The 23,313-nt window shown below is 36.3% G+C and overlaps 1 protein-coding gene and 1 long non-coding RNA gene across 12 annotated transcripts in view; one reads left to right on the top strand and one right to left on the bottom strand.

Moving 5' to 3' along the window:
* Positions 1-23,313, bottom strand: part of OXR1 (oxidation resistance 1) — a 478,618-nt gene that overhangs the window by 78,595 nt on the left and 376,710 nt on the right. Inside the window, exon 1 of one of the 4 annotated variants that reach the window (XM_003938594.4) lies at positions 14,965-15,343. The exons of the other annotated variants lie outside the window; for them this stretch is intronic. Within the exon in view, the coding sequence (XP_003938643.2) occupies positions 14,965-15,163 (199 nt within the window). The 5' untranslated portion in view covers positions 15,164-15,343. Of the gene's footprint in view, positions 1-14,964; positions 15,344-23,313 lie in introns of those variants that run through there. 4 annotated transcript variants of the gene reach the window in all.
* LOC104652967 (uncharacterized) overlaps positions 15,319-23,313 on the top strand; it is a 31,943-nt gene continuing 23,948 nt past the window's right edge. Inside the window, exons 1-2 of one of the 8 annotated variants that reach the window (XR_012514133.1) lie at positions 15,343-15,756; positions 17,093-17,204. This is a non-coding gene — a long non-coding RNA (uncharacterized LOC104652967). Of the gene's footprint in view, positions 17,205-23,313 lie in introns of all 8 variants that reach the window. The other 7 variants (XR_012514137.1, XR_012514138.1, XR_005578159.2 and 4 more) reach the window with 7 other exon arrangements.

The raw sequence follows: 23,313 nt of genomic DNA, 5'->3' as shown, positions 1-23,313 counted from the left end.
TATGTTTCTGATGTGTATCTGAGCAGGTCCTTTTTATTTGTTCTTTTTTTTTTTTTTGAGATGGAGTCTCACTTTGTTGCCCAGGCTGGAGTACAGTGGCGTGATCTTGGCTCACTGCAACTTCAACCTCCCGGGTTCTACCAATTCTCCTGCCTCAGCTTCCTGAGTAGCTGGGACTACAGGTGCATGCCACCACACCTGGATATATATATATATATATATATATATATATATATATATATATATATATATGTGTGTGTGTGTGTGTGTGTGTGTGTATAATTTTTTTTTTTTTGCATTTTCAGTAGAGACAGGGTTTTATCATATTGATCGAGCTGGTCTTAAACTTCTGACCTCAAGTGCTCCACCCACCTCAGTTTCCCAATGTGCTGGAATTACAGGCATGAGTCACTAGGCCTAGCCCTATTTGTTCTGTTTTCTGTTTGTCTATCTGTTCTTTTAGACTTCTCTCCTTTGTTGCTTTCCTTCAATTCAGTTTTATTAACTCTTTTTTCTCCCTTACTCATCTGAAAATTCTATATTATTTTTAACAATTCTTTTAGTGGTCATCCCAGAGATAAAAAGTCTAACTTATGGACTTCTCACAGCCTAATATTAACTGGTACTTTTATCCTCTTCCCAGGAAATGCAAGGATGTTAAAAATTGTGTGTGCCACTGCCGAGATACATGCAACACTTTTATACTTTATATATGTGTATGTATTTTAAAAAATCATAAGACATTATTTTTAAGATAGTCAACATTCATTTAGTTTTGCCCTCATTAAATATTATTGCATCTCTGGGAAATTTCACAGGCCACAGAATTATAGGTGGCAGGTACTTTAATATTTTAAATCTTTAAGTCACCAGTTTTTTAGTTTTTACTACGTCTGTTGAGAAATCAATGTCCATCTTAATGCTGTATGACTGAAAGTAGAAAGAGTATTTTTTTCTGATTGCTTTAAACATTTTTTTTTTTTTTGGTCTTCGGTGCGGTTTACACTAGAGGTTGACAGGGATGCTTCAATCTGAATTTAAGTTTTTCAGTTTTGACATTTTCAGCCATTCTCTCTTTCTCGCTCTCCCGTTGTTTTTTTTAATGAGACAGAGACTTACTCTGTTGTCCAGGCTGGAATGCAGTGGCACAATTTTGGCTCATTGTAACCTCCATCTCCTGGGTTCAAGCAATTCTTGTGCCTCAGCCTCCAGAATAGCTGGGACTACAGGCCCACACCACCATGCCTGGCTAATTTCTATATTTTTAGTAGAGCCGGGGTTTCACAATGTTGGCCAGCCGTTTCCTCTTTAAAAAAATGCTTTTGTCCATTCTCTCCCCCATCCACTTTAGAAATTCGTATGTATATATACATGTTTATGTTAGAATGTCTCACTGTATCCTGTATTGAACTTACCTTCTCCTATATTTTCCTTTCTTTCCTCTGTTTACTGTGGACATTCTCTTCTGACTTACCTTTCAGTTAGGGAATTCTTTCCTCTGTGGTGTCTAATTTGCTGCTAAATCCATCCACAAGGGTCCTAATTTGGGGGATTGTATTTTTCAGTTTTAGAATATCCATTTTTCTTTTTCATAGTTTGTATCTTTCTACAAAATTTTTAATTCGGTCAAAATTCTCAACATAGCTATTTTAAAATTGATAACTACAATATTTAGAGTTACTGTGGGTCTCTCCATTCTCTGTTGTCACATACCTTGTCATGTGCCTATATTTTGTGTGAGGATAAAACATGTAAAATTGTCTGGACACGAAGAAATTGATAATTCTCCAGAGAGAATTAATGTTTGCTTCTGTCAAGTGCCTGAGGACACTAGTAATACCAGATTTTATTAACTTAGGGAAATTTTGATCATTTGAAGCTGAAATATCTTCTTGGAAAGCCTAGGTACTTCAGTTTATCTTTCTCCCTAAAGTACAATATTTTGGGGTCCAAAGTGAGAAGAGATGACTAGGGCCATCCCCAGTGCTAGGTCTTGCACTCTAGTCCAATCCCATCATACATACAGCCTGTCAAATGCACCTTTTGGTCTCTCAGTTCCTGTTTCAGGAATCAACACATCCCCCAGGAAAAGAAACAATCTCAAATTGGAGACCTCCCTCCTTAGAAATCCGTCCTCATTCAGATCCTATCCTAATGATACCACTTTGCTTTCTGATACTCTTAATAAAATTTGTTTGCTTTTTGTCCAGCTTTTTAAATTGTTCTCTGCAGGATGGTCTGCATTACCTACCTTGCTATTATAAGACTCAGAAGTCTCTGAAGCAGAGAACTAATAAAGCAGTATAAAACCTTTAAAAAATCATTTTGATAAAAGAATGGAAAGACACACTGGAGAAAGCAAGTCTGGAAATCATCAATGAAACTACTATGAGATCAGTTAATGTAATAAAAGACGCCTATCATAACTGAATACTATAATATTGATAATAGCTATGTATAAAAAGTTTGATGATTTAAAATATTGCGCTGCAAGTCAGTATTTTCCAAAACAGTAATAGAGATATTAAAACTTCACTTTAAAAGTATCTTCTAAACAAACAAAAAAATGCTGATTGTAGCTTTTCTAATTATTCTCTCTATAATGAGATTGTAGAAAAAAATCTGTATTTAAACATTTCACTATTGACTCCTTATCCATGATCAAAACAAAAAAACAAAACCCCTCAAATCTAGTATTATCCTTTTCTAGATACTACTCCATCTCTCCGCTTCTTTTCAGTTGAATTTTTGAAAGCAGAAATCTGCTTTTACTGCCTTTACGCCATTATCTCCTATGGAATCCATGATGTATTGTAGTATCTTCTCTTCCCCGGTTCAAAATCCCTACCCTGAAACTAATAAATTAAGTGGCAAATTTGATGGGCTTTTCCATTTTTATTTTATTTGATCTCTGAAACATCCAACAGATTTCTTCTGCATGTTCCTCTTTCCCTTTATTTGAAAATATTTACACCCCTCTTGGTCTCCCTCTTTTTCTTTATTTGAAAATATTTCACACTCCTCTTGGTCTCATACCCATTAATGTTCTCCTTTAGTGCCTCCTTTCCTCCATCTGGACCTTAAAATTGGCTCTCTTCTAAAGTGAAAAGACCCATGAAATTAAAGAGGCTTGCTACTTAAACTATGTTCCAGGGACCAGCTGCATGGACATCACCTAGAAGCTTACTGTGAATGTAAGATTTGAGGCTTAGTCTAGAGCTACAGATTCACTACTGATTTGCATGCACAATACTTTGAGAGACACTACAAATAGAGCTTCTGAAGAGATCAAAGACCTGCAGTATGAGTAAGTGTCAAAGAAATGGGCTTTCCGACATAACTTCCTATTTGTGACAGTTAACACCGGCAGTTTTGAAATCTCTGTCAAACTAATACAATGGCTTCTAAATTAGTCGTTGTGATAGACTATATTATTGTTACTAAGCCTGTATTCCCTGTTGAGGAATATAAAATATCCTTCACCTTCCTATTGATATCAGACAGGGCCAGCTTGCTTTGCCTAATAAAAAACACATGTGTCTTCTAGGTGGAAATGTTTAGAGCCAATGTTACACTTTTTAATTCTCTTTTCTCTCTATCTCAGAACCACAAATCTTCCATATAGTGGCTGCTCCATCAACGTGTATTTCAGAAGGAAGAGGTAATTTCTAAAAGATTATGCCACAAACACACATGTGGGCACACGAGTCAAGCTATTCCCAATTCTACTCTTGGTTAAATTATTAGACCTTGGGAGACTAAAAAAAAAATTATTATTCAACAATTCATGCAAATCATCTACTAGGGGAAATGGAAGAGTCTGGCTTGCATGAGACTTCTCTACTAAAACATTATTCAATGCCGCAAGACTGAAATTATGCCAATTATATAAAAGACTCCAGAATCAAGAAGGACATTCTAAAAGAATTACTAGGGAATATAGAATAATAAGTTATAAAAATATGGTTGAAAATCTAAATGTGAATGTTACAAACATGGACAATGTAAAAATAGTAAAATGAATAAATATTAGTATGTGAGAATAAGAAAAATGAGAAATCAAACTGCTAATGTCATATTAAAGCATGGTTAAATATATCTTACCTAAAACTGAAACAAGACTGTACTAACAATACCAACTTGAAATTTTTTTTTTTTTTTTTTTTTTCAGAATCTGCTTAAATTTAGACACACTCCTTAGGAATTAATCTCTTGGGGTGAAGAAGTATTATCTTACATTCTGTCACGCCCTCCTTCTATCCATCCATCCATCCTTCTATATGTATATACTCATAGAAGAGATCTTGACGGTAATGCCTACCCAAATATTAATAATACCTCTGGGTGACTGGATTAGAGGTGGTTTTTTAAAGTTCAGTATTTGCAATGTATGACTTATTTATATTTAGTATGAATCAGGTTTATTTTAAAAATTGATGTTTTTTCATTATAAAAGACTAGAAGCAAATATTCCACAATACTACGGTTCTTTAACTGTGGTATGTGAAAAATAATAATTATAATTCCAGTAATTTAGAGTATTTATTGCACAAGGACATTGCTACACAGTCATTTCATCTTCAGCATCTTTCTCTCAGCACATAAACATGCCTTCCTTCTAGCAACTTTTCATTCTAAGTCACCTCAACTTTCCTAAGGTCTCAATCCTACCCAGAGGTTGGCAGAAAACTTAAAACATACATTTATTTCATTAACCTGAATCATAAAACAGGTGCAAGCCCCAAGTACTTGTGAAGAAAAATAAAAAAATAAAAACCTGCTAAATTTATCAAGAGTTTGAGAGACATGAAAAAAATGAGGGAAGAAAATAACAAACAAGCAGCTAACCAATATTCCATTTAAACCTGTAAGTATATAGGATGTGGTACTGATAAGAGTGTATATTTTGTGTATTTAAAGTGGAGAGTTCTATAAATGTTAATTAAGTTTACTTGCTCCAGATCTGAGTTCAAGTCCTGGATATCGTTGTTAATTTTCTGTCTAATTGATCGGTCTAATATTAATGTTGAAGTCTCCCACTATTATTGTGTGGGAGTCCAAGTCTCTTTATAAGTCTTATATATCTGGGTATTCGTGTATTGAGTGCGTATATATTTAGGATCTTTAGCTCTTCTTGTTGCATTGATCCTTTTATCATTATATAATGTCCTTGTTAGCTTCTTTTGACCTTTGTTGCTAGGCTATTTTATCAGAAGCAAAAAATTGCAACTCCTGCTTTTTGTTTATTTATTTATTTTTGCTCTCCATTTGGTTGTTAAGTCTTTCTCCATCCCTTTGTTTTGAGAGAAATATCACTAAGGAAAACAGAATGATGTAGAGTCCTTCACATCCTAAGTCAGTGGTTTTTAACACTAGTTACATATTAGAATTCTGTAAGAAAGTTTGAATTAAGATCTTAAACTTAGAGATTTCATAATAAAATCTTTGATTATAATATTTTGGCATCAAAAATTTTTAACGGCTTCCCAGGGAATTCTAATTAAGTACCCAGCATTGAGATTCACTGCTATCAATGCTGTCCAACGAAACTTTCTACAATGGTAAAAATGTTTTATATCTCCCTTGTATAATATGGTAGGCACTAGCCATGTGCTTTTGAGTACTTGAAATGTGTCTAATGAGACTAAAAACCCAGTTTCAGCAAGAATCATGTTAAGTCATTTTAGCAGGACCCTCTCCCCACCCCCGCCCCACATCTCTCATCCTGGATATCTGATTACCTTCCATATCTGATGAGTTTTCTTATCCTCTACTGTCCAGGTGAAGTGTGTCTGTCTTCGGCAAGAATCCTGGTAGGTCGGTTGCACTAGAATCCTGTTTATTTCTGACGTTACTTCCTAACAATTTTCCATCCATCTACCCCTACTCTACTCCTTGGCTATAAATTCCCACTTGTCCATTCTGTATTTGGAGTTGAGCCCAATCTCTCTCCTCATCCACAAAATCTCATGGCCACAGTCCCTATACCTATTGCAATTGTCCAGGATAAAATCTGTCTTACCGAAGTATTATCAAATATTTTTTTCTTTAACATTACTTACTACCATAATAGACAGTGCAAATACAGAATCCTGAATCCAAATTTCACAATTCAGTTCCTCATTTGCATTAGCTGCATTTCAGATACTCAAAAGCCGTATTTGCCCAGTGGGTACCATACTGGACATCACAGATACAGACCACTTTCATCATCTCAGTAAATTCTATTGAGTAGTACTCTGAAAAAAATCTAAAACAGAGAGTTGTAACTATCTAAGAATCTAGAGTTTAATATGTAAAACCTACCCCTCAGTTAAGATGGACTGTTAGATAACTGCATACTTGGATTGCTTTCCCTTGTGCAGAACTGTTTTTACTAACTTGCAGTTTAAAGCGACACCATTGACCTATATTCAAACTATATTTAATGGGTTTTAAAAAAATAAAACTAGACTTTTGAAACTAAAGTCTGTACTTACTATAAAAATAATAAGCTTTTTGGTTTGTTTTGCTTTATTAGAGTTTCATGAGAATTTTTTTGTTATATTCTCAATGTAAGAAGTAACTGTGTTTCTCCTGGTTGCCTAAGTAACAGGTTTACCTTTATTCTACGGACACTGTGATTTATTTCTGATTACATTTCCCTTTTTCCATTGACTGCTAGAAAACAAAAGCCAATTTTTGTCCTTTTTTAAATATGCGTATTTGACCTTAAAACATGTTCTTTTTGTACTACATTGAACAAAATTAAGAGTCTCTTAATATAAGTTTCCTAGTGGCCATGAAATAAGCCTTCATACACATAAAAACACTATCTGCAGTTGTTTTAATGTTAGATTTCTGGAAGTTAAATATATAAAAACCTACTTTCCCTTAAGTCTTCTACCATAAAAAGTGCATTCTATTTATAATCTAGCAAATTTTAACACTGTCTACAGTGCTTTAAATAGTTGACCAACTCAAACTAGAAAATTAAATATCCCTAAATAAACCTATTCTAAACATGGGTAACTAAATTCTCTTATACATATAGTAGGTCCTTGAATAACATTGTTTTATTATCATTTTTTTAAAACTTTGATGAGAAAAATAATCAATTCCCAGTCAAGGCCACTGTGTGTAGTTTTACACATTTTACCCACACCTGTATAGGTTTTCTCTGGGTACTCCAGTTCCCTCTCACATTCGAAGACGTTCACATTAGCTTAATCAGTGTGCCTAAACTGTGCTAATATGAATGAGTGTGTGTGTTTGTGTGCGAGCGCCCTGAGGTGGAATGGTGTCCTGTCTAGGGCTGGTTCCCACCATGCACTACGAGCAAGACAGGATCCAGCCAACAATGACTCTGACCTGGAATAATTCGTAAATAATTATTTTACTTGTCTTTATTAATCTTTAATGTTTGTATATTTCACATTTATTTCAGTGTTTAATAATGGAAGTGTTTTTAGGTCTTTATTTAGAAGTTTGCTGATGTTTTTGTGACCCAAAACATCAATTAGCTTAGGGTAAAATTGGTTTCTTTATACATTACTTGGCTTCAGAGTTACAGTTTCCACAAACCTATTAATGATGTTAAAGTGAGGACTTACTATACTAAACTGCATTTATATTATTTATAAATAGAATATTATAAATAGAATATTACTATATTTATATATAGAATATAAATTTATAAATAGAATATTACTATATTCTATTTTAAACACATTAATTGCTTCTAACAAGTAAACCTCCTAAGAACTTAAATATTAAATAAAATCTTGTAAGTTTTAAATATAGCAAATGTTAAGTTCTTAAGCATTCCAGTATTTTCTAAGTTTAGCCAAATTCTTACACCTTTCACCTTAAAATCACAAGTCAAAAAACAATTACACAAGTATGCATTTTAAATTATATGACTAATTTGCATGCACTTTTATAAGTTTAATTCGCTGAAACATAACAAATGCCTTAAAGACCAAAGACACTGATTATTTCTAGACTTAAAACAAAAATATTAATATAAGCATTTAATAAATTTCATCATTTTTATTTTACTTCTAACTTTCCCATGGATAAAAGACTTATCCACTAAGAAAAGTGTGGTTCCCAGACCAGCAGTATCAGCAATACTTGAGAACTTGTTAGAAATGCAAATTATCAGCCACAGAGAATACACTAGGAGAGGTATCCAACAATGTTTTTCTAACAAGCCCTTCAGAAAATGATTCTGTTGCATGGTAAGGTTTGGGAGCCATCGGCTTATTTTAGAGGCAGTTTTGTTCTAGAACAAAGATAATACAGGACTTCCTAATAGCTATCCAGTGAGACGAGCAGCAATTCTAAAACAGGCAAATCAGTCTCATGCCTGAGAACCACTAACTAACTGAAACACTATTAAGAAAGGCTAACTAGTTGGGAGTTACCATTAGATCCCACTGAGGTTGCTGATCAAGTAGAAAGTATTCTCTTCCTCCCACCCCGACTTCAGGAAAAGAGATTAAGACTGGAGCCAGATAGGGTTATCTTCCACCAACACTGTGAGATTTTTGTTTTGTGGTGGTGGTGGTTGTTTTAAATAGATACTGTAACAACTGGCATTCCAGGTACCTTAGAGCAGTGGTCCCCAACCTTTTTGCCACCAGAGATCAGTTTCATGGAAGACTATAGATGTGGGGGCAAGGGGTGGGGGATGGGGAGAATGATGGTTTCTCAATGAAACTGTTCCACCTCAGATCATCAGTCACTGGACCTTGCATGTGCAGTTCACAGTAAGGTTTACACTCCTATGAGAATCTGATGTCCCCACTGATCTAACAGGAGGCAGAGTTAAGGCAGTAAAGCTGGCTCACCTGCTGCTCACCTCCTGTTGTGCAGCCTAGTTCCTAACAGGCCATGGACTAGGGCGGGGAACCCTGTATTTCCTTGGCTCAAGATAAGCCATTATATAACATTCACTTACTTACTTACTTAATTTATTTATTTATTGACAGAGTTTCCCTCTTTATTTATTTATTTAGAGATGGAGTTTTGCTCTTTCACCCAGGCTGGAGTGAAGTAGTGTAATCTCAATTCACTGCAACCTCCGTACCCTGATTTCAAGTGGACTCTCCAGCCTCAGCCTCCCGAGTAGCTGGGATTACAGGCATGTGCCATCATGCCCGCTTAATTTTTCTATTTTTAGTAGGAACAGTGCTTCGCCATGTTGGCCAGGCTGGTCTCAAACTCCTGACCTCAGGTGATCTACCTGCCTTGGCCTCCCCCAAAGTGCTAGGATTACAGGGGTGAGCCACCGTGCCTGGCCAACTATCATCTAACTCTTAATGTATCATCTCAGGTGGCAATTTCCAACCTAAGATATAAATGATTTTTCTCACATCCTCACTGGATTTTGCATTTCCAGCTGTTATTTTACTATCTTTCTAACCATAAAGAACCTTCAAGGACAATCCATCCGAACCTTACAATCTTAAGTAATTTAACTTCAATACCTTACATGACAGGATTTTAATTTTTCTCACATTTTTTTTTTCCTATCTCAAGGACTATAACTCTTGCAAATACTAAGAAAACACCTGCGCCCCCCACCCCCGTCTCTACTAAAAATACAAAAATATTAGCTGGGCGTGGTGGCACACACCTGTGGTCCCAGCTAATCGGGAGGCTGAGGTGGATGAATCGCTTGAACCCAGGAGGCGGAGGTTGCAGTGAGCCAAGATCACGCCACTGCACTCCATCCTGGAGACAGAGCAAGACTCTGTCTCAAAAAAAAAAAAAAAAAAAAAAAAAAAAGAAAAGAAAAGAAAACACCTAAATAAATTCTGAATCTCTCCTTTCTTTCTTTGGTTCATATTCTTCAAAAGGAAAAAGGATAACAACAATACTATCTCATCAAATTTTTATTAGGATTACATAGAAAACATTTGCTCACAGCCTGCCCCATTACAGCTATTATTCTTGCAATAAGTTGAGTACCACTTATCTGAAATGCTTGAGAACAGAAGTGCTTTGAATTTTGAATTTTTTTGAATTTTCCTAAAGGATAAGATGGATCTGGAATCTGTACATTACTGACTGAGCATCCCAAATCCAAAATGCTCCAAAGAGCATTTCTCTTGAGTATTGTGTAAGCCCTCAAAAAGAATGATTTTGGACTTTCTGATTTGGGATGCTCAACCTGTATTACTACTTCTGTTATTACTAAAAGTATCATTATCATCATCAACCCATTTATTGAAAGAGCCATTACCCCAATCCAAGTAAGACATGATTTTTTATACTTCTCAATATTAAGTACAAACCCTTATTATACACTCCCATAATGTATTTTGCTTTCCCATGCTTAATACCCAACACCGTTATAAATTCCTTATTCAATGTCTGTTTTCCCAACTAGATAGGATCATTAATGGACCTCAGTACCTTCACCAGTAAAAATAAAAACACCAATATTAATTACCTCATAGGGTTGTTGCTGAGGGCTAACTTGTGCTTAAGACACAGCAATCACTATATGTGTTGCCTATTATAATTATTATTCCATGTCGTGGTTTACTTATTTTCTATGATTACCCAAAGTGAACCAATAACAAGAATAACAATCTCAGGCTTCTGAACTCTTTTCCTTCAATTACATTCAGCACATGAGATTTTCTTAATGTAAACCTAAAATGAAATTTTAGCATCAGGGATAATCATTTTAAAATATTATTATTACATAGGTTTTCCTTGACATGTCAAATAATTCAGGTCATAAAAATGTAATACATTCTTACTTAACTTCATTCTTCATCAACTCTTTTCATATATACAAACATACCAATAATATATATGCTATGAGGCAGAGCAGTTTCAGGTGCCCAGTTCACCAATTTGTAACTAAGGTCTATGGTTGGTATTACAAGTCGTTAATGTCTCATATTAAAAGTTGAAAGTACTGTTGGCTACTGTAGTCAGCACTTCTGCAGAGGAGTAGCCATTTTAGTAGAACTGTTCCATCACTGTTTCCACTACTGCTATCCACCACTGTCATCCTCCCACCGAGGAGCCAAGAAGGACTAAGACAAAAAAGTAGACCCCTGCTTCTATTCCTTCTCACAATCCAACATTAGAGGAGTTATGCATCAAGAAAGTGTGGAGGGAAGTTTGTGACAGCTAGACCACATCTCTTCTTCACTACAAACCTAACCTGGAATGGGAACTGAGGTTGAGATAAAAGGAGGTAGAAACTGAATATGAGACTGAAATTTTTAAATAAATGTACCCAGTCTTAAATAACTATAAGATACTGTTTTAACTGCAAAAAGTAAATGAAAAGAAAATGTATAAGGCTGAGTTGTGCTCAAAGAATCCTGTCACCAAGTGGGAAAATGAGGTAGATATAATAGGACAGCTAACGATGAATCTATTCCATGTTTACATCACAGTAAGTTGAGAATCTACACTAGTATAATTTATCTATATTTATTACAATATAATCTAGTGAACTGAGTACTTTTAAAGATTATACATTATGAGTTACAGTCATACCCCCAAACAAGAGCTATATTTAAAGTTCAAAACATTTTTTTTTAAATCAAAGCATAAGGTATCCTTTAATCAGGAACAAGCACTATATTTCATGATGTTTCCTTTGTAATTGTTATTAACAAGATCAATAGTGTGATAATGTGTTTAATATGTATAAGTCTCAATTATGGTTTTCCTGGGAGAGCTATAATGACGGAGCCAGTCAGCACTAAAAGCAGGTAAGAGCAAAAGCAGCCACCTTGGAGAGAAGGAAAGGAAGGAAAGATACTAACAGTCTAGTAAATGGTTTGTTTATAGAAAGGGTAAACTCAGAAACATTTAACCAAAGTTGTTGTTTTCTTCTTCTCCTTTTTTTTTTTTTTTTTTTTTTTTGAGATGGAATCTCACTGTGTCATTCAGGGTGGAGTACAGTGGTGTGATCTTGGCTCATAGCAGCCTCCACCTCCCACGTTCAAGCTATTCTCCTGTCTCAGCCTCCCCAGTAGCTGGGATTACAGGAGTGTACCACCACACCCAGCTAATTTTTGTTTTATTTTTGAGACAGAGTCTCATTCTGTGGCCTAGGCTAGAATGCAGTGGGGCAATCTCACTGCAACCTTGCCTCCTGGGTTCAAGCAGTTCTCCTGCCTCAGCCTCCCAGGTAGCTGGGATTACAGGTGTACACCACCACACCCAGCTAATTTTTGTATTTTTAGTAGAGACAGGGTTTCACCATGTTGGCCAGGATGGTCTGGAACTCCTGACGTTGTGATCCGCCTGCCCTGGCCTCCCAAAGTGCTGGAATTACAGGTGTGAGCCACCGCAACCAGCTGACATTTGACCGAAGTTTTATCTGGTCTATCCTTAGTCTGTCAATGGCAAAACTATCCTATCAACATCATTACTGAACATGACTCCCCTCCATCCCTTTGTGATGCAAACTGCTCTGATGTTGGGTTGTGAGAAGAAACAGAAATAAGGTTCCACTTTTTCATCTTAGAAGAGGAAAGGAGGAGTAAGATCACTAACCACAAAAGGTTTCCTGGAATGCAATCATTCTACGTATGTAAAAGCATCTGTAACAAGAAATACTCCTATAATAGGACTTAAAAAAAAAAAACTGAAGAAAGAATGATAGTGGGAAGCTTAAGCAGCTATTAAAAAGCTGAAATAAGAGTAGTGTCAAGCAAAAAGAGCAGAAGAAATCCTTCAAACAGACTGACAGATACTCATTCTGAAGGACACAAACACAAAGAACCCTAGAGCCAAAATCCATCTGATAAGCACAGAATTCCCCTTTTAAACAAAGGCTAGCTGGAAATACTTGAAGAATCATTTATTTTTTGCTTGTGTATTTACATGTTGCCTCTCAAAAGTCAGCAAGTTTTCACTATTTCTGCTCTAAATGAAAATGCTCTAGAACAGAGAACTATTGAAATCACCAAATCCAACCTTATTTACAAAGGAGAAAATGTAGGCCCAAAGAGACTAAGTAACTTGTCCAATTTCTTTCAGTAAGTTAATGCTAGGATGTACCTACTCACATGACTGTGATCATACTTTGAAGCTGCCTTATGAATTTATTGCAAATTATTTAATATTCGTAGTGCCCCCAAATCTCTGACACAATTTTGTGACACAATTAATTTTGTGTCAGAGATTTGGGGGCACTATGAATATTAAATAATTTGCAATGAATTCATAAGGCAGCTTCAACAAAAGAGGAATATGTATCACTTCTGTAGTGCCACTTTGAAGGAAGATGTCAGATAATAGCTGTGTGCTCCATACATACACACACACACACACACACACACACACGCACACACACAGAATCTTTCTTTTTGCTCAGTCTAGATTCTCCTTCCGGGTTCAAAGGCTCTTCCCACCCCAGCCTCCTGAGCAGAGTAGCTGGAACTAGAGACAGGGGCCACCAAATGAATCCAGTACATGTGTTTGGGCTTATTTATTAAAATACTAACCATATTCCTTTTTAGTTAAGTTACTCCACATACCTCTGAATTCTCCATCTATCTCAAGGCTGGTCACATATCAACTGTTTTCAATTAGGGTACTGAAAACTCATTTTAAAAAATCCTTGATTGAAACACTTCAACGTCTCATTCCTATGTCTGATCCCACCTTTAAGAGGATTCTGCATTTGGTTAACATCCTTCAGAGTAGAAACAAAAAGTATATCCCTCCCCTTGTCATTTCCTAATTCCATAAACAGCAATTCTAAAGACAGAAGATATTTTGTGCAGAGTAAGAACAATTTATTTAAAAGGGCTATGCTAAAATGAGAGTTTAATATTTCTTCAAAGCTTAAATTACATACCTACATACACAGATCAATAGATGCTCTTATTGTTTCACTGCTTTAAAGTAACTGGCAGAGCCCAGCATGGTGGCTCAGGCTTGTAAATCCCAGTACTTGGGAAGGCTGAGGCAGGAGGATTTCTTAAGGCCAGGAGTTTAAGACCAGCCTGGGCAACATAGCGAGACTCCATTCTTACAAAAATAAAATTTAAAACCAAAAAGTGACTGGCAGGATGTGGAATTACAAATAGATTTAACATACTTTGTGCCTATCTCTGTTTTCTAAACTAATGCTCATTTATTTTCATAACCCTCAAATGTTAAAGCAATTAACAAAAACAAAATAAGACATGGCTAGGGTGTCCGCTACCTGTTAAAGGAAGCCAAGGACACTGAAGTTACCCTATGCATTATGCTAAAACTTTTCAGCAGCATTCAAAAATATTCTGTAAGTTACCAATATCACGTCGTTACAACTGTTTTAAAGAATGGCATAAAGCCACTGCGGTGCAAAAAAAAAAAAAAAAAAAAAAAAAAAAAAAAAAAGATCAACACAACACAAAAGAAACAGGAACTGAGAAAGTTTCTAGGTTCTGCCACAAGGCAAAGCGCAGCCTTTCAAAAAGTTCACGAAGCAAAAAGTCAACTAATTTCCAATGTTAATGAAGCGTTGTGTTTTACAAAGAAGTATCTGGCTTTTTATTTTTTCTGTTAGGAAGTGAATCCTCACAGCTGACAAACATCCAAGACTGACCCAAACCCAAACCAAAGCCGGCACAGCGCTCTTCAAGAACCGAAGACCGACAACATGGACGTCGTAACCGGTTCCGTCCTCACCTCCCCGTGGGAGGGAAAGCGAGCATGGATCGCACCCCTGAAATACTTGGCGGGGAAAGAAAACCGAGTCTAGGTGAGGAAAGCAGGAAGCGCAGAGCAGGAAGAGCCGGCACGCAGCTCAAAGTCTTCCGACCCCGGAGCCGAGCGAGTCCCTCCTTCCTCGCACCCGGCGGCCGCCACCCCAGCCGCGGCGCCCGCCCCGGCCCAGGCACACCTGCCGGGCCGTACAGCGACCCGCGCCCGGCGCCACGACCGCCACCTCCCCCCAGCCCTGAGCCTGAGTCGGCCGCGCGGGAGGCGAAAGGAGTACGGGCTCACCGGGTCCCTCCGGGCTGGACGGCGCCGGGGGCCGGTGGGGCGGAGACCCGCAGCCGGGGTCCCCCTGGGCGGGCTCCCTCAGGTAATCCTCGAAGCGCACCTGCCGGGCTTCGCCGCCGCCCGCGAACCCCCACAGGCGGTTGGCCGTGCCCCGCAGCAGGCGCCCGCTCTTCCCGGTGAACGTGGTCAGGTAGTCCATGCTGCCGCCGGGCCAGACGCGGGACGGGAGCCCAGGAGGTCAACGGTTCGGACGGTGGCGGCCACCACGAGCGCGCCAGCCCGGCAGTGCGACCCGACCTGGGGTAGGCGGCTCTGCGCGCCTCACAGGAGGCGGGGAGGGGGAGGGGGGCGTCCCTCTCCGGGCCCGGGGACGGACCATCAGGAAACCATGCGTCGGGGGAGCAGAAGACAGACAAAAGTTTTTGAAAAGTTTTTCCTCTGGCTTTCCAGTGCGAAATGAGGCAGAACTTAGCTTGCCAAATAGGTCTATTCGTCCTGGAACTGACACAGTGTCAGAAAGCTGGTCGCTTTTAAGCAAACTGGACGGGTCCTCTCCGCGCACCCCCCCCATTCGCCTGGCGCCAATGGAGCTGGCCTGCCCCGCCCTGCCCCTCCCCGCCCCGTTGGAGCTCCGACCGAACTTTCAGGACTGCGCGGGGAAGACCTGTACACCCAGCCTTCTGCCGAGGTCAGAGCAGGGGATAAAAATGGCCTAGGGGAGACTCTGACAGAGTTGCATGGAGTTGGGGAGCCCAAGAGGAGTCTGAAAATAACTGTCAAAAAGTTTGAAGGGTGTGTATGTTGGCGTGGGGGAAAAAAGAGGGTGGAGTGCATCACATAAACATTTTGTAGCCAGTATTTACTCTTTTTTTTGATGTGGAGTCTCACTCTGTCGCCCAGATTGGAGTGCAATGGCGCAATCTCGGCTCACTGCAACTTCTGCTTCCGGGGTTCAAGCGATTCTCCTGCTTCAGCCTCCTGAATAGCTAGGACTACAGGCGCCTGCCACCATGCCCAGCTAATTTTAGTATTTTTAATACAGACGGGGTTTCACCATTTTGGCCAGGCTGGTCTCGAACTCCTGACCTTGTGATCCGCCCGCCTTGGCCTCCCAAAGTGCTGGGATTACAGGAGTGAGCCACCAAGCCGGCCTACTTTGTTGTTGTTGTTGTTAAGGACAGTGGAGATACTTTCGACACAAGAATGCAGTCATAATTAAAACGTTAATGGTAACATTTTAAGTTCGTTGTGCCATTATGAACTCATGTTACTGTTGGACATTCTATGATCCGTGTCCTGTTGAAGCAACGTAATTGAGGGCTTTAGTTTTCAGATCTGCCTTTCAGGGACAAAGAATCTACACAGGGAAAGAGCAGTGACTTGACAGACATTTACAACCCGATTTTGCTTCCTGTGAGATCTGGTTAGTCTCTGTCTTTCACATCTGTTTGTAGCTCTTTTAGTTTTCCCAGGCATTAAATAAGTAAACCCTCTTTTTTGGAATCACTACTATATTAATATATTGAGGAGAAAGAAAGATTTGAATTTCTTAGGGAGTTGAAGAAATACCCACTCTAACAATAGAATCCAGAAAATCAGGCGTAAGCTTTTGGCCAAACTACTAAAGATTATCCCTGCTGACACATACCCTCTTTTTTTATTTTTATTTTTTTTTTACCAGTTGACTGATCTTTTTCTCATCATCACCATTTTCAGCTTAAATTCTTAGTAGGTTGGATAAATTTCACCATTTTAATATCAACATCACCATTATGCCTGGTGAAAAATACAGAATATCTGGGCTGCACCCTTAGAGTGTCTAATTTGGTGTTTATAGGAAAGGGGGTCAGGAGAATCTACATATCCAGCAATCCATGATTTCAGGGTTGTGTCTTGGGAAAGAACTGCTCCAGACTTCCATACTTCCTAAGGACATATTTTGATGTTGCAATGTTAGGAATGTTTGTGCTTTCCCTCAAATTCATATGTTGAAATCCTAACTCCAATGTGATGGTATTAGGAAGAGGGGCTTTTGGGAGGTAATTCATGAGGATAAAGGCCTCATTAATGCAATTTGTGTCCTTATAAATAAGGGACCTAGAGAGCTGTCCCCATCTTTTTGCAACAGGAGGACACAAAAACACATCAGTTTGCAAACCAGAAGAAGGTCTTCACCAGAAACCAACGATTCTGGCACCCTGATCTTGGACTTCTAGCCTCCAGAACTGTGAGAAATAAACGTGTGTTTATAAACCACTAATCTATGGTCTTTATTATAGCATCTGTAACGAACTAAGACAGCTACTAAGTAGCATTCCATTTGACAAGGAAGCCTTACCATGCACACTTCTGAGTTCAATGAAAGAGAGGCTCTGTAGTTTTAAAAATCAAAGTTCAATGACTTAGTCGAATCCTCATTAACAATTTAAATTCTTTTTCTAAGATATATTTTACATCTTCTCAGAATTTATTGGTTATAAGCATAATGAATGCTTGAGATTTTACCTCATTAGATCTGCACTTTTACATCCAAAATTTGCAGGAACCTTCATTCTACCAATTCAAATACAGATTTACAGGTAGTTAACCTATCTGTATTTTTTTTTTCTGCTTCTATTTCATAGAAGTCTAGAGCTACTGGAGAAAAAATGTATAAATTTGATGACTGAATGCCTTACAATCTTTGATTTAAACTCAGCTGAGTCTTAATGTCCCTAAAATCCTTTTATTAATATAGTCAGTGTTCTCTTTTATTCTTTGTATTTGTTGTTTGAACTGTCATCATTCTCCTAAAGCTAACAAATTCATCACTTGAACATGTTACTTTGCCTTCTACATGACCCAGAAAATCATAGGCCATCAAATATGAACATTTTTCCTTCCTTTTTCTCTTCATTCTACATCAAGTTGCTCTCTCTCTACGTTGTCTTAGAAGGAGGTCTTTATTCCTGTCTATATCTTTCTTTCAAATTTTCTTTGGATAGTCTAATTATGTTGTCTGTGACTTGCCAGCTTTATTATTCCTCTCTGTTCCTTTTCACTATATTTCCTTTCCTCTTATCCTTCCTCTGTCAGACACATAAATCCCTCTCAGCCTTAACAAAAAAGCTTTCTTATATACCATGCCTGTTTTTTCAAGCTACCTTTTGCCTCATTAAAAAAAAAAAAAAAACTTTATTGATATGTAATTTATGTACTGTAAAATTCACCTGTTAAAATTATAGAAGTCACCTGGTAACAATTTAGGGTTATAAAGCCATCATCAAAATCTATTCTTTGAACATGAACATTTCCATCACCACAAAAAGTAATGTTTTACCCAACTGTGGTCACTCCCCAGTCACACTTGCAGCCCTAGGCAACCACTTGATTATTTCTGCCTCTGTGGATTTGCCTTTAATAGACATTTCATATAATACTTGGTCTTTGGGGTCTAGGTTCGTTCACTTAATGTTTCTGAGGCTTATTCATGTTGTAACATGTACTAGTACTTCATTGTTTTTAATGTCAAATAACATTCCATTGTATAAGATATAGCACATTTTATTGATCCATTCATCTGCTGATGGATATTTGGATTGTTCATACCTTATGGCTATTATGAATAATGTTGTTAGAAACATCTATGTAATTAAGTTTCTTTGTTGACCTGTTTTCATTTTACACATACACATAGGAGTGGAATTGCTGGGCCAAAATGGTGGCTTTCAATGTGCAAAAAGGTTTAATTTTCATGAAGTCCAATTTATCAATTTTTATTTTTGTCACATCTGCTCTTTGCATTGTAGCTAAGAAATCATTAACTAATCCAAAGTGTGAAGATTATTACGTTTTTTTCTATGAGTTTTATTTTATTTAGCTCTTATTTTAGGTCTTTGATCTATTTTGGGTTAATTTTCAGGTTTAGTGTAAGGAAGTGATCCAAATTCATTCTTTGATGTGTGGCTATCTAGTTGTTCCAGCACCAGTTATTGAAAAGATGATTTTTCCCCTATTGTCTTTGCATCTTTATCAAAAATTAATTGACCTTAAATATAAGGTTTCTGGACTATCAATTGTATTCCTAAACCCATGACATTACCAACTATCTTGATTACTGTAGCTTCCTGGTAAGTTTTGAAATTGGGAAGTGTGAGTCCTCTCATTTTGTTCTTCATTTTCAAGATTGTTTTAGCTATTTTGAATCCTTTTCATTCCATATGAATTTTAGAATTTAGCTTGTCAATTTCTTCAAAGAAAAAAAGTCAGTTTTAATTTTGATAAGCATTGCATTAAATGTATAGATCAGTATGGGAAGTATCACCATATCTTACATAAACAAAAGAATGTCTTTCCACTTACATAGATCTTAAATTGCTTTTAGCAATGTTTTATGCTTTTCATTGTATGAATCTTGTAGTTTTTTTATGACCTACAATAATGTTTTATTTTTTGTTGGTATTGTGAATAGAATTTTTTTAATTGTTGTTGCTGCTATACAGAAATAAAAATGATTTTTGAATACTGTCTTTGTATCTTACAACATTGCTGGACTTACTAATAAATTCTAGTTGTTGTTAAGTGAATTTCTTAACATTTTTCTCTATATAATTACATGGTACCTGTAAATAAAGACGGTTTTGTTTTTTTCCTTCCAATCCAGGTGCCTTTTCTTTTCTTGCCTAATTGCTCTGGTTAGAACTTTCAGTACAATATTAAATAGAAGTTGTGAGAGCAGATACCATTTTATTCCTGAATTTGGAGAAAAAGCATCAAGTCTTTCACAATGAAGTATGATATTATCTGTTGGTTTTTTGTAGACGCCCTTACTCAAGTTTAGGAAGCACCATTCTAATCCTAACTTCTGAATTTTTTTTATCGTAAATGGATATTAGATTTTGTCAAATGCTTTTTCTGCTTCTGCTGATATAATATTGTGCTTTTCATCCTTTATCCTGATAATATAGTGTTTATATCAATTAATATTTTTATATCAGATGAACCTTGCCTTCCTTAGATAACATTCGGAAAGTATAATATGATGCTTGATTTGGTTTGTTGGTATTCTGTTGATGATTTTTTGTCTATATTCATAATACATATTATATTGGTTTATACTTGTCTTCTCTTGTGATATCCTTGTCTGGCTTTGGTACTTGAGCAATACTGGCCTCTTATAACGACTTGTGAAATATGCGATCCTTTTCTAATTTTTTGGAAGAGTTTCTGAAGGATTGTTACTAATTATTCTTTAAGTATTTAGTAAAACTCTCCATTGAAGCCATCTGGACCTAGACTTTTCTTTCTGGTAATATTTTCAATTACTATAATCATTTACCTCATGTGCATATATATATATATATATATATGTATGTATGTATATATGTATGTATGTATATATATATGTATGTATATATGTATGTATATATGTATGTATATATATATGTATGTGTATATATATGTATGTGTATGTATATGTATGTATATATATGTATGTATATATGTATGTGTGTATATATATGTATGTATGTGTGTGTGTATATATATATATATATATATATATATATATATATAATCTATAGATCAGTATGGGAAGTATGGCCATATCTTCCATAAACAAAAGGATGTCTTTCCACTTATGTAGATCTTCAGTTGCTTTCAGCAATGTTTTGTGCTTTTCATTGCATAAATCTTGTAGTTTTTGTGACATACAATTAATGTGTGCTATATATATATATATATATTTTTTTTTTTTTTCTTTTCCAGATTTTCTATTTCTCCTTGCATCAGGTTTGGTAGTTTTTGTCTTTCTAGGAATTTGTCCATTTAACATAAGTCACCTAATTTGTTGTTCATAGTATTCCTTTATAATCCTGTTCATTTCTCTGACTTATATTAATATCAGCTCTTTATTCCTAATTTTAGAAATTTGAATCCTGTTTTTTTCTTGCTCAGTTTAAATCTTTGTCAATTTTGTTGTTCCTTGTGAAGAGCCAACTTGAAGTTTCATTATTGAGGTTTTTCTAATGTTTTTCTATTTCCTATTCCATTAATATCCATGCTAATCTAATTTCCTTCTTTCTATTTGCTTTGCATTTACTTTCTTCTATTTCTCCCTAACCTCCCTAGTTTCATAAGGCAAAAGGTTAGGCTATTGATTTGAAATCCTCTTTTTTCCTAATACAGATTTTTACAGCTACATACCTCATTAGTTCTGTCCCACAAATTTTAATATATTTTATTTTAGTTTTTATCTCAAAGTAATTTTCCTTATGACTTATTATTTGACTCCTTGACTATTTAGGAGTATGTTGTTTAACTTCCCACTTATTTGTGAATTGCACACATTTACTTGTGTTTTTTTACTTCTAACTTAATTTTACTATAGTCAGAGAACATACTTGGTATGATTCCTCTTCCTTTCAAAATCACAGTCTTTTTTATGGCCTAGTTTATAGTCTATCCTGGACAATATTCCATTTTCCCTCATTTTTAAGCCTTCCATTCATCACTGAATTTCTTGAAAATTCACATTTGCTGCTTCTCTTAAGCTGCTACCCAAGCTCATACTCAGCAATTTGTCAACCATTCATTCAGTTTTAGTAAATGCTTGCTCAGCACTAAGATAGAGAGTCCCTATTTCTATGGCAATTTCAAGCTAATGTTAGACTTCCAAAGATCACCAGTGCCAGTACAAGATATTTTTGTGTGATTAGAAAGAGATACCTCTGCAAATAGACACATTACAAAAAGGTATCCCTAATCCAAAAACGCAATTAAGAAAATAATTCCATTTATAATAGCATCAAAAAGACAAAAACACTTAGAAATAAATCAGTCCAAGGAGGAGCAAGACATATACTGAAAAATACAAAACATCATTGAAAGAAATTAAAGAAGATCTAAGTAAATGAAAAGACATCCCATATACATAGAAAACTTAGTATTGTTAAAATGGCAATTCACAAATCAAGGTACAGATTCAATACATTCCCTTTCAAAATTCCACTGCTTTATTTACAGATATGAAAATGCCTAGCCTCAAATTCATGTAGAACTACAAGGAGCCTTAAAGAGCCAAAACAATATTTAAAAAGAAAAACAGAGGTCAAGGACTCATACTTCCCAATTTCAAAACTTTCTTCGAAGCTACAGTAAACAAAAACTGTTTTACTGGGGTAAGAATAGACGTACAGATCAATGAAATAGAATTTAGGGTTCAGAAGTAAACACATACATTTTAGAAAACAAACTGATTTTCAACAATGATACCAAGGCCATTTAATGGGGAGAAATAGTGGCTTCAACAAATGGTGCAATAACAACTGCATACTCACATGTGAAAGAATGAAATTAGACCCTTACCTCACACCACAGACAAAAATGAACTCCGAATGTATTAAAGACTTAAGTGTAAGAGCTAAAACTATTAAATGTTTAGGAGAAAAGCAGATAAATCTTCATGATCCCAGAATTGGCAATGGACTCAGAGATGACACCAAAGGCATAAGCAACAAATGAAAAATGCCTCATTACTAATAAGAGCAATGCAAATATCTGCCAATAAATACCATTTTCTTCTATCAGGATGGTGAAGGTCAAAAAGTTTAAAGCCATTTTGGTAACAGTGGGTGAAAACTACCACTTTCATATATTACTAGTAGGGGAGTGAAGAATGGTCCTATCATTTTGCAGAATCATCAAAGAGGGCCATTTCTCAGGATCTATCAACATCTTTAAAGCACACACCTTTTGACTCAGTGTCTTCAGTTCTTGTTATTTATCCTACTGGTGTATGAAATGCAATTTTCTATTTGCAGTAGCAAAATGTTGAAAATATCCTAAGTGGTGACTAATAAATGATTAAATAAAATATGACATGTCCATATAATGGAATATCATTCAGCCATTAAAAATAATTAGACAGCTCCTGGTATAACTGATTATGAAAAAATCTTGAAAAAAGTACTTTTAAGGGGGAAAGCAAGATACAGAACACCGCATATGGTATGCTTCAATTTTTGAAAACAATGTAAAGCATATGTAGTTATCCACATACAAATAAAAGATTTCTGTTAGTATATGTGAGAACTGTTAGAATATATATATATAGCATATGTTAGAATATATATATGGTTTATGTTAGAATATATAGATACATGGTGGTTGTCTTCTGAGAAAAGAAGTGGGTGGCTTGCCGTGTGATGAGAGGGAACCGTAATTTTCACTGTGTGTATAATATGCAAGAATCACCTATTCAAAAATGATTTTTTAAGTTGAAAATAACTTTTTTTCATAAACCCATTGTATATTCTAGGAGCTTGCTAGACTGTCCACTGTAAACTTGACTGTCATTCAACTCATATGAAA

Source organism: Saimiri boliviensis, chromosome 15 (genome assembly GCF_048565385.1).
Source record: "Saimiri boliviensis isolate mSaiBol1 chromosome 15, mSaiBol1.pri, whole genome shotgun sequence".
Classification (NCBI taxonomy): Eukaryota; Metazoa; Chordata; class Mammalia; order Primates; family Cebidae; genus Saimiri; species Saimiri boliviensis.
The sequence above is the reverse complement of the archived record's forward strand: the minus strand, read 5'-3'. Positions and strand labels throughout refer to the sequence as shown.